This window comes from Zonotrichia leucophrys, chromosome 4 (assembly GCF_028769735.1).
Source record: "Zonotrichia leucophrys gambelii isolate GWCS_2022_RI chromosome 4, RI_Zleu_2.0, whole genome shotgun sequence".
Classification (NCBI taxonomy): domain Eukaryota; kingdom Metazoa; phylum Chordata; class Aves; order Passeriformes; family Passerellidae; genus Zonotrichia; species Zonotrichia leucophrys.
Window position 1 is genome coordinate 55,516,782 of NC_088173.1, and position 16,534 is coordinate 55,533,315.

At 39.1% G+C, this 16,534-nt stretch overlaps 1 protein-coding gene across 3 annotated transcripts in view; it reads right to left on the reverse strand.

Annotated features, from left to right (window-relative positions):
• The window catches only part of CLNK (cytokine dependent hematopoietic cell linker), a 30,562-nt gene extending 23,621 nt beyond the window's left edge, over window positions 1-6,941 (reverse strand). The window contains exons 1-4 of one of the 3 annotated variants that reach the window (XM_064711796.1): window positions 6,821-6,941; window positions 6,627-6,698; window positions 5,576-5,625; window positions 2,243-2,277 (exon numbers count right to left, since the gene is read on the reverse strand). In XM_064711796.1, coding sequence (XP_064567866.1) covers window positions 2,243-2,277; window positions 5,576-5,600 — 60 coding nt within the window. In that variant the 5' untranslated portion in view covers window positions 5,601-5,625; window positions 6,627-6,698; window positions 6,821-6,941. Of the gene's footprint in view, window positions 1-2,242; window positions 2,466-5,575; window positions 5,626-6,626; window positions 6,722-6,820 lie in introns of those variants that run through there. The other 2 variants (XM_064711794.1, XM_064711795.1) reach the window with 2 other exon arrangements.
• Between the last annotated feature and the right edge of the window lie 9,593 nt (window positions 6,942-16,534).

Here is a 16,534-nt window from a genome sequence, read left to right on the forward strand (position 1 = left end):
AGACAGCTTAAATGTTTCTCTGAATTTTGCCTCTCTGCTCTTGAAAATATAATGAGAGTGTTTAATTTATGATCATTGCAGACATTTGAAACTGTATCTTTTATTATAATATTATCCATGTGGTATTTGTATTGTACTGACTGTTTACATATGTTACTTGCAAGAATATCTTAACTAGCTCATAATAAATGTCACACTTCAAAATAAAAACATTCAGTGTTTTGGGGAATTTGTGCTAACAAATGTGCAGTCCAAGTGATAGTGATAGTGAGTTATGTATTGAACAGTGGAGTCCATGGAAATATGGTGCATCCTGAGAGTGACTCAGGATGTCTCTGGATGTGTCTTTACACTTGTGTAGGTTTGTTCAAGGTTGTGTTATGGAGTGCTGCTGCATCCTGCATCTTCACTGTTCACTCACTGAAACACAACGGCTGCCTTCCTTCAGCACAGAGCCAATACTGATGCTGAGGAACCTCAACTGAGGGTACCCCATGTCTCTACAAGTCACATTTTGTTACCAACAGCGTAGGTGCATCCATGCACTTGGGTCTTCTTTGATGTTTCTTCTATTCTCAAATTTATTTTATTCTCAAATTTATTCCCTGATGTTTGTTTTAGTCTAACTACTGATGGGGAATTAATATCTTCCTGATGTATCTTCTACCAGTTAACTGCCCTTTCAGCTCATGCTTTTTCTCTTGAGTGCTAGAATTCAGGCCAATTTTTTTTACTGTCCAAGGACACGAAATAAATTGATTACTATCCACTTTATTTCAAACTTTTCTATCCTAATGCCTATAATTATATACTTTTTAAAATTCTTCTCACTAAGCAAATATTCTTTAAATCTTTCCTGGACCGTCAACCAACTTAAAAGACTCTGAATCTCATATCCCCAGTGTTACTTTCCTGTGAGCACACTCTATGTTGTAAACATCTCTGTTACAACATGAGGCAGACCTTCCGGAAATGTTCTTTACACTACATTGCAGGGTGAGGTTTGTCTTTATCACAGTACACAAAAATGTCACCACACCCTGGACAGACCCTGCAGGTACCTGGGTTTTCAGGTTCTTCTCTGCACCACTCTTTCCAGTTCAATATCAATACTGTCACCTAGGCTGAGAGTGGCTATTTTTTCAATCAGTTGTGCCAACACTTTCATCTAGATGAAATAATTTTCATCTAGACCAGGCATGTACTTGTGAGAATGTCTTCCGGGAAATATCAGAGGCCTAATAAAAAGCAATATATATCATATTTACTGTTTTCTTTCTCATTATTGTAGTCATATTTCTGCTGAAAAGGAAATTACTTTTAGTTTGAGGAATTGATGAGATGCTCTTCATGTCACATTAACAATTCTTTACATAATCAGACCTATTATTTCCAAAATATGCTTTCAGATTGACTTTGTTTAATAATCTTTCCAGGTCCAAATAAATCCTCAGGATTTGCTTTCTTTCTTGGAAGAAATTGTGGCTACCACTGTTTTTTCCATAATTTTAGAAACTCGGGGCTCTGGAGAATTCCCAAAGAGAATAAATTAATATCTCAGAAATTTCTTAAATAATTCTTTAAGTTTCTTAGCATAAGTAAATAATTTCCTGACCATTCTTTCCTAATTCTGCTCTGTGCTGTTTTTGCCTTCTATTCGGAATTAATGCCATAAAGCATCTGATTGTTATTAATCATTCTGTGAAATTGGAAGCAAGGTATTGATTGCATCAAACTTCTTTAGTCATCCTTTGTTTGTCCATCTTGCTTATTAGAACATAGACCTGTGTTTTATTTTCATATTTTTGTGATTTAAAAGGTATTTTCACTCTTACATGCCTGAACTCAAACTCAAACCCAGATTTGAAATACAAGTGGAAAGATATTGAAATGTTCTCTGTTTGCTTTTCAGCTTTCATTTGTATTGCGTACATATTTAATCTTGAGATTTATGACTTACATACTTGTTCAGCCTGACTCCTGTTATTTTTACCTGATCTTATGATAAAGGTGCATTTTAGATTCAGCCCATAAATGGAGAATTGGTGAGTCACTTCTCCAGTCTAGATCCCACTAAGAAAACGTAACAGTTCTCTTCTGTAATTCACAATTCCTATGCCATATTTTACATTAAAAACCAGTGATGATTGCATTTTTTGTTAGTACTATAGCCAAGATGATATTAACATACATCAGGGAGTGAAAAAAGAGTAAAATTTTAGGAAGAACATGTGGTACTTACAGAATTATAGGTGTTACCAGGAATAGTTCTCTTTTCTGTATAAAATGGAGAAAAGCTGTCAGCAGGTCCCATTCTGTTGTAAATTATAACAGTAGCTAGTAACTTATATAAAGGAACAAAGTCTGCCAACTGCAGCTTTTAGAGTATTTATTTACAGTATTTTAGAGATATGGAAAAAAGGACATGAAGCAGGTCCACCCAGGAGTTTGTGGACCTGTACAGTGCATGAGGAAGTAGCTGTGTGGAAATGGGATTCACAATCATGAGCACATCTAAGCCCGCCCAGCCAAAAACACCCAAAAAAGGATGTGCTTGAACTCCTGTCTCTCTCCTGAGTTTTGCTTCTTGGTGCAGAACTTTGAGATCTCTGGGGCTCCTGGTCTGGAAATCCCTCTGTGAATAGAAACGTGTTTTGTTCTCTTCGTAGCAGAAGAAAATCCCAAATCTGGGAACACTCCAGCTCTCGGCTACAAACTGTTCTCAGTGGTGTCTGCCCATGAAGCTGTCCCAGGGTACAGCCAGGAGAGCATGAGCTACAGGGCCAAAGAGCTGGTCAACAGAGACTCCCAACTTCTGCACTTCACCTGATTTACACATTTAACCCAGTGACTCTTTAACGCAAAACAGCCATGGGTACGACCTTGCCCAGTATGTGCTCTCCTTCTGGACTGTTTCAATCCTTAGCCTGCCTGCAATCTCACAAATCTTGAATCTCTGGCTACATAATGACCTGATTTCAAAAGCAGAGCATGAAAGTCTTTCTATCGCAATCAACCAATAACAAATAATTACCACATGTTGTAATGCTTAGGAAAAAAGGGATAATTGTGCACTGAAACACTTTTATGCTAAGGAGAGAGTTAAAATCAGAATTACTTCTTGTCCAGGGGTTGTACCCCATAGGTGAAGGGTATTAAGGACAGCCAGCATCCCTCAACCCTCCCTTACAGCTGTGTTTTGGAAGAAACAAGTTTCTGCCTAAACACCCCTTTTGCATTTGTCACTCTGGTCCTGTGAGCCTGGTACTGCATATTTTTGTATACCCCAGCAGATGGCATTGAATGCTTATTTATTCTGTATAGGCAGTACTTTAATCTCTGCTTGCAGGATCATTCCTGGGTGACAGGGAAGGAGACTTATTCATGCAAGCTACTTGTCTGATTTTCTGTTCAGTTATACTGCTGCTAATCAGAAGTAAACCCAGTTAAAGGTGATACCAGTATAATAATAAAATGGCAGAGTCTTAATTCGTAGCCTTTGTACTTCCGTTCATAAAACAAGTGTGGCTGATTTATCCTCAACAATAAAAAATGAGTTACAGTGATAAACATCAATGCTATTGCCCATGCATTTCATGGCTTAATGCTAAAAAGGGACTGTTTGACACAAGCCTGTGGGGTGATGTATTGCTATCCAGTATCAGTTTACAATTTGATGTCCAGGTCAGTTTCTCATCTCTTCTGTTCTGCATGAATCACTGGAGATGGGATGAACTGCATCTGCCTTCTTTCTTCTTAGGCTCCTTTGCACTGGGCCAGTGAAGGGAGCAGCCCTGGTGCTGCTTTTCCGTGGGTCTGCCCTCTACATAATGTAACTGCCCAAATATTTGCTCTGTTCTAGCTGGGGAGTGCCAACCAGTGAGAAACCACTCTTCCTGTTATTTAAGAATATAATTTTCATAATGAAGATGGTAGCTGCAATCAGCTGGACCTTCTGGTATAGTTTTTTCACTGCAAGCTAAAGATTTAAAGCTGGCACAGGCTAGAGTCTCCTCAAGTTATAGGGGACTCATCATGTTTTATTCAGTCTGGAAATTTTTCATTGCTTTGCTGCTTTGCCTGGGAAATTGATAAATAGAGACTATCACTTATAATAATAGTAAGATGTTATATTTCTGAGGAATACATGTGGGTGTGTTTCTGCCAGTTGACAGAGAATGCCTGAAGTCAAAGAACAAAATGGAAAAAATTATCTTCCCTTTAATTTGCAATGGAATAAAACAGTGTGTGCATTTTGTGGGAACCTTAACGTTTCATGGTAACCTAAAAAGGTTTTGTTTGAAAGGGTGGCAGGTTAGGAATAAAACAAAAATCCAACATCAAAAATATGACCCTTTAAGTGGGAAAGCAGAAGGTAAATCTGTTCCCATTGGCTTCTCTGAATCATGAATGCACAGTGGTTTTTTTAGTCCCTGTGGTGCTTCGGCCAGTGGCAGAAAGTGATAAAGAATTGTGGGCTGTGATTTAATAAACTCTGTGATCCTGCAAGGGTGTATCCTAACCACTTCAGTAGAAAAAACCCTGAAGCTGGAAATGCTGCAAGGAAGAGCTGTGTAGATGTTTTCAGAGTGACTTTTTTTACTGTCTTGCCCAAAATTATGAAGCAAAGCCTTGTCCTGTTCAGGTATGCAGGCATCTTCCTAAAGCATAAAGAGGGGTTAGACAAACAAGACTCCTGAATAATACAGGTTTAATTGGAGTACCAAGTAAAAGATTAGGCAGCTTTCACTTCAGAGATATGAAAACGGCATGTGAATAAATACCAGTTATGGTGGGCATTTGGGCTAAGGCCAGCTATCCACAACAATGAAAGATTTGCAGTTAGATGATTGATTGCTGGGTTTTATTTTTCCCAGAACACCTTTTTCCAGCCCTAAACCTAAATCTTCTATATTGTATGGATATTAAATGCATTTAAGCAAACTAGCACTATAAACATATGGTACATCAAATAAATTTATCTGGCTGGCTGTGCTATCTAACTTTGTTAGTTAGATAATGTTATATGCTTTGCATTAAATGTTTCAGCTCAGCTACAGTTGTGAACTGCAGTGTCATTTACAAAGAATTTAAGTAAATGATTTGCTTTTGAAATTAATGCAGTTTAAACATGCTTGCTATTGACGATAATCTGTCATGGAAACAGGTTTAGAGATTCTATGTCATTGTCTTGTTGTTTTGGAACAGCAAACAGCAAAATGAGGAGAGACCTTCAAAGGTAGCTGCAGAGGGAAAAGAGAAAGTTCCCTCAGTTCCTTTCTAGAAGCCATCAGTCAAGCTAATGTTTTCAGTCTGCATCAAGAGAATAACTTATTCCTAGTTTTTTGCAGTGTATACCATCATGAAGCCAAACATTTTTTGTGCACAGTGGAAGTAAACATGTTTTAGTTGTCTGCATTAGTGGGTATCCCCTTAGTAGTGGATTTTCATTTTTTCTACCAATTAATTTTAATTTTTATGATATTAAAATGTTCAGATCTATCACAGACTTTTATTGACTCTGAGTAAGAAACAGGCTACAGTACTTCCTTGTTCAGCAGTGAAGGAATTTTACCTTTCCGATGTCTATTTGGATTCATTACTTCATGTATGTTTGGGCAAGATCTAAATACAGAAAAACAGAAAAAAAATCCCATTAAATATTAGAAATTTCCATTGTTCTATGAAACTTCTAAAGAATCCAGTTTAAATTAATGAGTGAAAGTTGCAAGGATAAAGAGTGCATTTGAGAAATGACTGCAGATTTGGAAATTCAACAATCTTGGGTCAAACCTTGCATTTTATGTTCACTTACAGCTCCAAGTTTGTTGCAGAGAGCTCTACTCATTTTGCAAACATTCATTGTAGACATAAATATTGTAACAGCCTTACTGATGCTTTACATATTCAGTGTATTATTGGAGGGATGAATTTCCTTAGGGAGAAAGGAGCTAAAACTCTCTTTCCATGTGCAGCTGTGCCACTCCACATGGTTCCCCTTCCCATTCTGCCAAATAAGTATAACACTTTCCCTAGACCTGATGTGGTATTCTTGCATCCTGCTATTCCTCTGCCATGGAGAATATATGAGATATACTGGGTGTGGAAGAACCACATAAGCCTTACTCTGGTGTTGGTTCTCTCACCATGACCCTCTTTACCCACTGGACTGGAGCTAGACTGTCCCTAGAATTTATCCAGACTGTAGCTCTGTATCAGCCTGCCCAGAGACATTTGTGGATCACTGCAGTAGCAGTACTTAGTATTCAGAAGCAACATCAAAAGCTATTTTGCAATGAAGATTTGGCCAGGGATCGCATTAAGACTGCATTAATGCACATTCATTTTAGCTATAGCTAAGCATCCACCCTTGGAATTGCCTAAAGTTTGGGAAATACCACCACAAATCTCAGAGTTTCAACTAGCCCACTCTTACAATTACAAAATAACTTAGATTAGCAGCAGCTTTTGAGCTCAGGGTGAAGCTGAATGGTTTCCTGCTCAGTGAACAAGCTGTAAACCACACAAGAGTGTACTAGAGTGTGTGATAATAGCATGGACACATCAATAATAAAACTTTTATTTATATTACTTATCAATGATTTAAAAATAACTTATTTACTTACTTATTTTTTGGCAAAGCTGTTTTCCTGCTGTTTGAATCTGCTGGGTGATATTCTACTGTTTTCCTGTTGGCTCTGACAGAATTGAACAAAGTTTGCTGTTAGAGAGCAACAGTAAGCGGGAAAGAAATACAACTGCAAGTAGAGCTCCAAAACTAATTTTCAAAACTTTTCAATGCACATATGTAAATTATTACCTTCTTCTCTATCTCAAGCATTTTCATTCTCTGAATATTTTCCTGATATTTTTTTTTTCTTTTCAGTGATTTGGAAAAAAGAGCAACGATTTCCTGCCGAGGGAATGAAAAGCTGGAAACTGAATTCCTGCATCCTGCGTCCACTGTTTTGGTTACATTAGAATAGGGTACTTATTGAATTCAACTGAATAGGAATTAAAACCCAGGGGCACCTATCCAAGATCTCTATTGCTGGTAAAATAGTTGCTAAACACCAGCAGTGTAGATACCAAAACAACAGAGCTCAGTTCTCTTGGCCTTTCTACTTCTGATTGCCCTTGAGCCTCTCTTAGAAACAGAACTCCTTATGTTACTCAGATGAAATAGTACTGATTTATAAATCCTTGAAACAAAAACTGAGATGATTTTTACTTTTGCCTTTTGACTACTGGACATTTCAGTCTTTTCAGCAAAAAGAGTTAGGATTATCCAGCAAATTATTCCTACAAATGAAAAGGTGGTCATGTCCTTTTGGACCTACCCAAACTCATTTAAATTCATAGATCCCATAATCAGTGCTGTCAAGTCAGATTTCAGTTTTTCTTTACAAACATGCTCCAAAACCTATTTGAAACAAACAACCAAACAAAAACCACCCCCCCCACACACAATTTAAGCAATATTTAAATGCACACATTGCTAATGAATTTTTTAACTGTCATGTGAGACAGTTTGTTATGGAAATACTAAAGGGCTTAAATGCAAAGATGCAAATTTTAGAAGAAAGACAAGATATGTTTGTTTTCAGCTGTGGATTTAGCAGGAGAGGTGTGCCTGAGCAGTTGCTATAGCTATAGAGAATTTTGGATAAGAAGTTAAATCTGTACTGCAGTGATATGCCTCTGGAGCATGTGGAATATGAACAGGTAACTGATTTCTGTCATCTCAGTGCTCTTTATCATTCATGTATAATTTTTTGTCTTTTAAAAGAACAGTTTCATTTCTTGCAAAACTCTTCCTGCAGCTCCCCCAAGGCAGTCTGTATTACAATTGCAAAAGGCTGTTGCTTGAGTATTATACACACAGTGAACATAATTTTTGCGTGTTTGAATTGATTTAATTCCTCCCTGCCCCTTCCTATGGCAAATTTCCCAATATGCACCTGCAGAGTGACCTTCTGCAGGTTCTCCTTTGCCTGCAGCAGGGAGCTCCTTTGGTCTGTTTGGTAGTTTTTGTCTTTGTGTGAGATGCAGCACCGAGGTTTTACTGATATCTCTGTGAGTCTATCAGAGATACATACACGTTACTGGTGACCAGTAACATAAATGGCTCAGGATTTATCAAAAACTTCTCATGGCTAAGGCCATTGAGGACATTTAGGAACTTCTGCATGTTCTATGTTAATAAAATCCTGACCTTGCTTTAAAAGAAATATTTTTCACCACTTTTGTTTGGAATATTGGTATGCCATTTTTAAAATCCCCATGTCTAATTATAGGGTCAAAGCATCTTTCCTTCATGGAATTTTCTTCATTCTCTGGTCAACACCACAGCAACATTGTTTCCTCCTGCAAAAATGTGGGATTTTCTTTAATGCAATTTAGAACACTTTCCTCTCTTTTTACTTAAAATGTAGAATTTCATTTAGCTGAGTACGTTCTATACATTTTTCCATTTATGATACTCATACCAGACTGACCAGATACAAAATTCTAAGTTGTGTTTGTGATAGTGCACACTAGAGGCATAGACAGAGCAACAATACCCATTTCTCTCAAGATTCAATTACATTATGTATGGCCAGAAGAAATATTGGAGCAAAAAAGTGAGGACAGACTTCATTTTAGGCCAAGATTGACTCATATTTAAATGCTGACCAATTGTTATGGAGCACCTAGAGAAACAGAAATTACATTTACTTTAAAGTCAACCGAATTCATCTTTATTGTTCTGTTGCAATGCTATGCTTAATTTATGATGAATTGATTGCATAAAAGTGTCTATTTCAAAGATCTTATAATTTCCAAGAACCATGAAGTTATTAGGTAAATTTTAAGATACTCAATTTGAAAGTTTATTTATTTCACAGCATTTAAGGGGATTGTTACCAGAGTAAATTTTACTTGTTAGGAATAAAAGTTGGCTAAGTACAGATGATAAAAAGAGACAAAAGTCCACTTCCTCTTATTTTGATTGTCTCTCTTCTCTTTCAACAGTGAAGCAACAAGAAGAAAAGTAGTGATCACATTTACTAGCTCTCCTCTGACTGCAATACTTTGCATGAAAACACTGAAATATTGCCTGATGTTTTGTTCAATCAGTTGCTACATTGCAAAGGCTCTGCTGTATTCATGTCAAATCCTTCTTCATGACAGACTTTAAATTGCCTAATCTGGCCCAAAATAGCCAGAATTGCTTAAACATAATTTTGGTTATTTGGTTTTATTGTTACTTATTTTTACAGTTATTTGCATATTTATTTGGTTTTGCAGATATATTTGAGTGCTCCTATCATAGAACAGTCCTACTGTGACAGATGAGGCACAATTGTAAAATTAGTCCCTGTCCAAAGGATGCAGAAACCAAGGGAAAATAGGTGGATGCAACTGAAAAATGGAGATAAAACAACAAGCTGAAGGTAAAAGGAGTTTTTCTAGAAGGAAAGGAATAAAACAAGGAGTATGCATCTCTGTGCTGACTGTAGACATCTAAAGAGGGTCAGCCCCCAGTTTGAAAAACAGGCGCCTCTCAGGTCTGTGGAGAGAAAACCACATTTGTATTTTATATTTGCATTTCCATGACTACTATTGAAAGAGATCAATATTATGTTTTATGGGCTACTTAAAAGGATCATACTATTTAGCACTCTGATTATATCAATCCATGGTTTATAGCTATTTTTTAAATAAATTGTTACCAGGATGACTATTAAGGGATGCTCTCATTCAGAAACCATCCTGTTTCCTGAAAGAGCGACTGAAGGTGGTATGTGCACCACACATGTCAGTGTGATTGGACTGTGGGCCACTTGGCAACCACAAAGTCCTTCAGTTGGTTCGAAAGTGCATTGTAGTGTTCATTTTGTCTTCTGGTCACATCTATGTCTGTAGATGCTTTTACTTCATAGCAGGGTTTGGGCTGGGAGGAGGTTTAGCCACCTCTGCTGTGGACCAGGTTAAGCAAAACTGCAATCAGGAGGGAATAATTAACTTTGACATTGTTTAAATCTAACAACAGTTAACATAGTCAAGAACTTCTAAGGAAGTGCATAAAGAGCTCATTTTTGAAAATGATACCTGCAAGCAAGAGAGATTAGGAACCTGGCTTGACTGGGCTAGGTCACTCTTGATGAGCTTGGATTTCCAAGTTGGCTGAACACAGGTGTGCCTTTCTGTTTTGGGCACCTGGTGTATCCTGCGTGGCCTGAGGTGCTGTTCAAGAGGGCTGCAGGTATTTTCCAGATCTTGGATTGAACTTCTTTAGCTGGTGCCTGTCAATTTGGACACCTCAAAGCAGGGTCTGAAATCTCAAGCTTGCTGAACAGAGACCTGCCTCCAGTCAGCACAGAGCAGCTGCCTGAAATGAGCCTTTGTGGCTGCTCAGGCTGCAGAGGAGGTGCAGCCAGTGCTTGCAGTACACAGCTGGGAGCATTGGAAACACACTTTCCTCTGAGGAAAAATGAAGGACAGCTATCCACCATCTTTTGTATGAAATAATCTAGTTGTCAGAGAAGGTATTTAGCTTTTGTACCATGACTGTTACTGTGTCTTGCTTAGATAATTGGTCTCCACTGAAAAGAAAAGAGGAGCAGGAACCCAGTATGGGCTCCTGCACCCCTTGGATCTTCCCTTACAGTTTGCTTATGTGCTGATGGAGGAGGGGAGGTTTCCTGCACAGTGCCTGGGCAGGTGATGAAGGCTTCTCACCAGAATACCCTGCAGTCCTCATCCTGTGCGTGCTATCCACAAAGAGGGCTTGGATCTCCCAAAAGGTGAGCTCAAATATTCCTGTCCCTGAATGCTGCAACTGCATGCAGGAGAACAACAGGAGAGTTTTGGAGAGGCACAGTTACCTCCCCAGGTATGTCAGATGTTTTTTGCTGTACAAGCTCTGGCTGGGATGGAGTTATTTGTGCTGAGAGCAGTGTGTTGGGTGCTGTACTGTGGATCTGTGACCAGAGCAGTGGTGACAGACTGTTTTGGCTGTAGTTTGCAGTGCTTGCATAGCACCAAGGTTTCTCTTTTTCCTGTTCTGCCCTCCCAGTGAGCAGGCTGGGGCTGGGCAGAGGCTGGAAATGGACAAAGCTGGCACAGCTGACCCCAGCTAACCCCAGGGATATCCCACACTGCGCAGCATGTATTCAGCAAAAAAAAAAAAAAAACAACCCAAAAAACAAGTGAAGGTTTTTTTCTTTTAGGAAGACAGCTACTGTTCAGCGATTGCCTTCACACCGCTTGTTTTGTTTCAGGCTTTTTTTCTTTGCTTCACTTACTAAACCATGTCTATCTCAGCCCACAAGCTTCCTTATTTGCTTTCCATCTTTCCCCAGTCAGGGGCAGCCTGCGGCAGGCACAGCAGCAGGTAGGGATTACAGGAAAGGAGGGAAAGAGCCATTTGACCTTACAGCTGATCACAGGGGGTTCAGGATCACAGTTTTGACACTGGCATAAAAATATCATCGAGGTCCAAGACAAAGGCCTGACCACTTTTATATAATACCAACTACTGCCTTAAAATGGAGCTTTTTCTGTTCTTTTAATTTTTAAAGGTCAGTTCCATGAATCAGTAATAAGATCATCCATGGCAACATTGTACTCACTATTGTGACTTGCAATAAATACACTGTAAAAGAGATGCTCTTCTGATTACCACACTTAAACTACTATAGACCTCTAAGTGTGCCATGTTGGAGAACACTTGTGCTGTTCTTTTTACCTAAAGTAAATGCTAGGAACATAATAAATATTAAAGGCTCTATTATGTTAGCAAAATTATGTAACTGACCACTTGCAAAACTAATTAGAATTTATGATTGGCACAATTAATTTCTATTCTCTTCTTCCTGAAAGAGTGCTCTAGGTTTCCCTGGCAACCTTTACAATGCTATATGTAAATACAGAAACCAATCTGCATGCCCTCAGTTCAGATAACCCCACAGAAACACAAACATTTTGAACAGCAATTAATTGTTGTAATGGTTAAATTCAGATTTTAGAAATGTCAAATAGAAACAAGACACTGTAGTACCAAACTGCAGGAACAAACTGCAAAGTGGCAACTCCTTGCAAGAGTCATATAGTCATAGACTCACGTGGATTGGAAGGGACCTGAAAGATTATCTAGTGCCAGCAAACCTGCTGTGGGCAGGGACAGCTTCCCCTAGACCAGGGTGCCCAGAACCCCATCCAGTCTGACCTTGAACACTTCCAGGATTGGGCATCCACAAATACTTAATGTATTTCAGTGCCTCACTACACTCACACTAAAATATTTCTTCCTAATCTCAGATCTAAACCTGTTCTCTTCACTTTGAAGCCATTTCATTTTCCCTCATCCCGTTCCTACATCCCCTTGTAAAGAGTCTCTCTCCCTTTTCCTTGTAGGCTCCATCAGGCTGCAATTAGGCCACTCCAAAGCCTTCTCTTCTCCAGGCTGAGCAATCCCAATCTCTCAGCCTTTCCTCATGGGAGAGGTTCTCCATCCTTCTGCTCATCTTGGTGGCCTCCCCTGGGCTGGCTCCAGCAGGTCCATGTCCTTCCTGTGCTGGGGACTCCAGAACTGGGTGCAGAACTCTAGTTCCACATACACAACTGTAGAAGACATTGAAACTAGCTTTATCAGGGAGTCAAGGGCCTGGTGAATGTTATGAATGCCACTTCTCTACTACTGGTTAGGACAGTTATTCAGGCTGACAGCTAGGATGCACAGAATACACTTTTTTTGTAATACAGCACCATCTCATGTGGAAGTGTTGTAATGAATCTGAGACAGGTGACTTTGCACTGGATGAGAGAAAAAGAGAACAAATGGTAAGCCACCGTGGCTGAGGTAAAGGTTGACTCTCTACAAGGTATGCTTCAAGCTAAAAGCCTGAAATCTTCCAGGAGGGGAAAATATTTCACTCAGTCTCAATTGCAAATTCTGACAGAAAAAATGTCATTTTAGGCCATTGCTCCTCTGAAACCGATATTTGGTTTTGTTGTTGTGCACGGCACCACGCCTTGCAAAGAAATGCCAGGAAAAGATTCAGTGTTTGGCATGGTTTTCTTCCCACAACTTTTGTACTGATTAAGATAAAACATATTCACACAGCAGTGGAATACTATGGGTCATTTCAAGCCAAATGCTGCAATATAATCTGAACCACATGGCAAAGATTTCTTGGGGAGGTGCGTCATGAAAACTCTGCCTCTCAATAAAGTGGTTAGGGCAATGAGCCTGCCCCCTGCTTTCTTTACCCTTCCTGTCTGTTTCCCTAATGGTATGCATTGCACAAGACAGTATTATTGCTTAATTCATAATATGTACTTGCTTAATGACAGCAGCACTCACCTCAAGTCCATACCTTTGAGACCAACCTGCTTTTAAAGAAGCCACAACATATTGGAAGGGACTCACAAGAATGATCCAATTAAACTCCTGGACCACAGGACAACCCAAATTTAGTCAGGTTCCTATAGTCTGATGTTGCATACAAATAGAAAGAAAGGTCTTATAAAATCAGGCCTTACTCTGCTAAATTACCAGCTGGCCTGTTACTTCTTCTAAGTGCAGCCAGCTAACTTCCCATGTGAAAAACCATAAGAATGAAAGCAGTTAATACAACAAGCTATTCTGGTAAGAAAACTGTTTGCACCTGTAATAAACAAGAAATTATTCCATGGGAATCAGCGAACAAAATACATAAACTATGTTGTCTTATATATCAAGAGTTCTATTACCATTATAGTGCAAGGAATCCATATCACCAGAGCTTCATATCTCCTCAATGTTTCTCACAGTCAGCTCCTCTAAGCACTACCTGTTCCTGGTCCTTACAGTAATTACCATCTGACTTGAAATCCCGCCAATCCACTCTTTTATACCACTGCTCTTATTGGCTACAGGTGTGGCCTGTTAAGATCAGGCCTGCTCCTAATCTTTAGTAATTGGTCCAGCTGCAACTCACTGGGGGATAAGATTACATTCTATACCACCTTCATTTACCCAATACTGTATCCCCCTACAAACTAACAAAATATAGAGAGATTTGACAGAGGTACACCCTGGCCATTCACCAACCAATGAACTGAGTGTCATTGCTAACCAGCTAGGTCTAACAGTGCCTTCTGATATTTCCTATAAATAGGAAACTTGTGAATAAAGAAAGGGATTTTTCTGCAAGAATAAACTGAGTCTCAGCTGCTTTATTGCAAAAGTCTGAACTACTGGTAGATTGTCAGGCAGTGACTGGCTGGCTGAAGGGATGTCAGGCCAGACAGGGGCTGTGGGTACCTGAAAGGTAACCACAGATATCTGGCACTTGGGGAAATGCTGCTGGGAGGCCTGGGTACCTGTAATTACTGTTTGTACTACTGTGCTTGCTTATGCCAAGCACTTTCTTATCTAAAATAACAGGTCTGCCATGGCACAGCATAGAGCAGAGAGATTAGGCAAACAGTGGATTGAAATAGAAATGTTTATTAAGAATGAATAAAAATTGCCTCTCAGTAAGTTTTGCTAAACTCATTGGAAATCATGTATTCTATGAGAAGATGAGTAAGACTACAAAAGAACCAAATCTATCACATGGACAATGTTTTCACATTTTCCAGTCCAAGCAGGCAAATACTAAAATGAGTGGACATGACTGAAGGAATACTTTATGCATGTAAAGTGGTTTATAGTAACACAATAACAGTAAAAACAAAATGGTGCTTTTGAAGAACTGGTGGTTTGTGATCATAGAAATGGAAGTCACTGAATTAAAATGCTTCATCTGAATTTGTTCCTGGGATGATATTAACAATTTGTAGAGGTTTAGTGTTGCATCACTATGACTACACTAATTTCTGCCTTCCCTGGCTTCTGTGCAAACCCTTGAGATATTTCACATCTAAATCATAGAGGATTTCTTCTGGAATGAAGAGAAAAGGTGTGAATGGGCAACAAATGTGTTTTAATTTTAATGAAGATCCTTGTAACAAAAGCAGTCTCAGAAGACACAAAAAAATTTGAAAACATGCCATCTAAAGATAATTCTGCCTACAGTGTATGTCTTTCTGAATGGTCATATATATATTTTAAATTATTTTTTGTTTTGTCCCTCTCATAAGAGGTACAGTTTTCAGACTTTTTCTGTTTCTAACCTGCCAAGTTATTTTTACTCTTGAAGTTTGTACAGTAGAGTATATCACTGATCTCTGTCCCTGAATCTTGTAATGAAGGGTGCAAATCCCCAAATGACCTGGGGAAATCAGAGGGGAAAATATTTTACTTCTTAAATCTCTCACTAGTCCTTGAAATCTTGGAGTTACGACCTGGCAGACATTTTGGGGACTGCTTCATGTGAAAATGGAAGTTGAAGCCTTCTAGTTTTCTACTATTTTCACCCACCTAAGGAATACCCAGGAATCCCAGCCTCAGTCGTCAGAGGAGTTTATTATCTCCCTCTTCCATGGGTGAGCGACATCCTGGGAGCAAACAAGAAGTCAGTAGATGAGACTGTGTCTCCGGGGATAGGTGCCAGGGAACTTCAGGGGCGCTGTCATTACATGTATAGATCTTTCTAGCACATACCAGAGGCCAGAGTCTGGCAATCTGCCCCACAGCCCCAGACAAGCCTACTGTTTCAGCAGACACTGGCTTAAAGTGCCTGGATCAAAACTCCCTCCTTATTCCCATCATGTTGATGGCTTACTGCTTCTCTACCACAGCAAATCATGAAACAACCTGAGCCTACCTACTGCATATGACAGTAAAGTAACAAGGCAGAACTTGAAGAAAATGCCATTTCTGTTCTTCCTTGCTACCTGCTGTCAGGAAGGAGCTAGCAGGTAAGCAGCTTTTAATTTAATTTCACTCTGAGTCAAGGTGGACTAATCTGCATATAAATGTAATAATGTAAGTCCTTGATCCCTCCCTCACAGACACAGAACACAGCCTAGAATGTGACTCTTAGTATCCAGGGAGGATAAAATTAACCTGCCCAAGGTTGGAGAGAAATATGTGCCTAGTGAAAAGAGCAGGGTACACGGGAGCACTGCACAGCTACTGTCCCGTAAACCTATATCCACATCCTTAGTATCTGTGCGTCCAACAGTGGCACACTGTATTTACAGGTTGCCAATGAAATCCAGTTTAAGGGAGGATAAAAATGATTGCTCCAAGTGTTATCACAGGAATGGCTCCCATGCTGTATTAGAGGTAAGTATAGTGGGAATTCTTCCAAGTAAAAATGAAAGCAAGAAAGTGCCTTCAAAGCTGTTTAATATTTTTTATAAGCACATTGATGGAGTTTTTGGATCATCAGCAAAACACAAACAAAAAAATTAATTTTATTATTTTTCATTTTTTAAATTACCTCATTGTATTTTTTTTTAGGAAAACAGCTGCTGGCATTTCCTAAACACAAATTTCTTTGGGGAGAACAACAAATCATAAGCCAGAGGTTTCTGCAGGGGATTTCTGACTGGAAAACTGTGTTTATTAATTATATGTAAATTTCATAATGTTTTGATGTCTTGATCTAGCAAT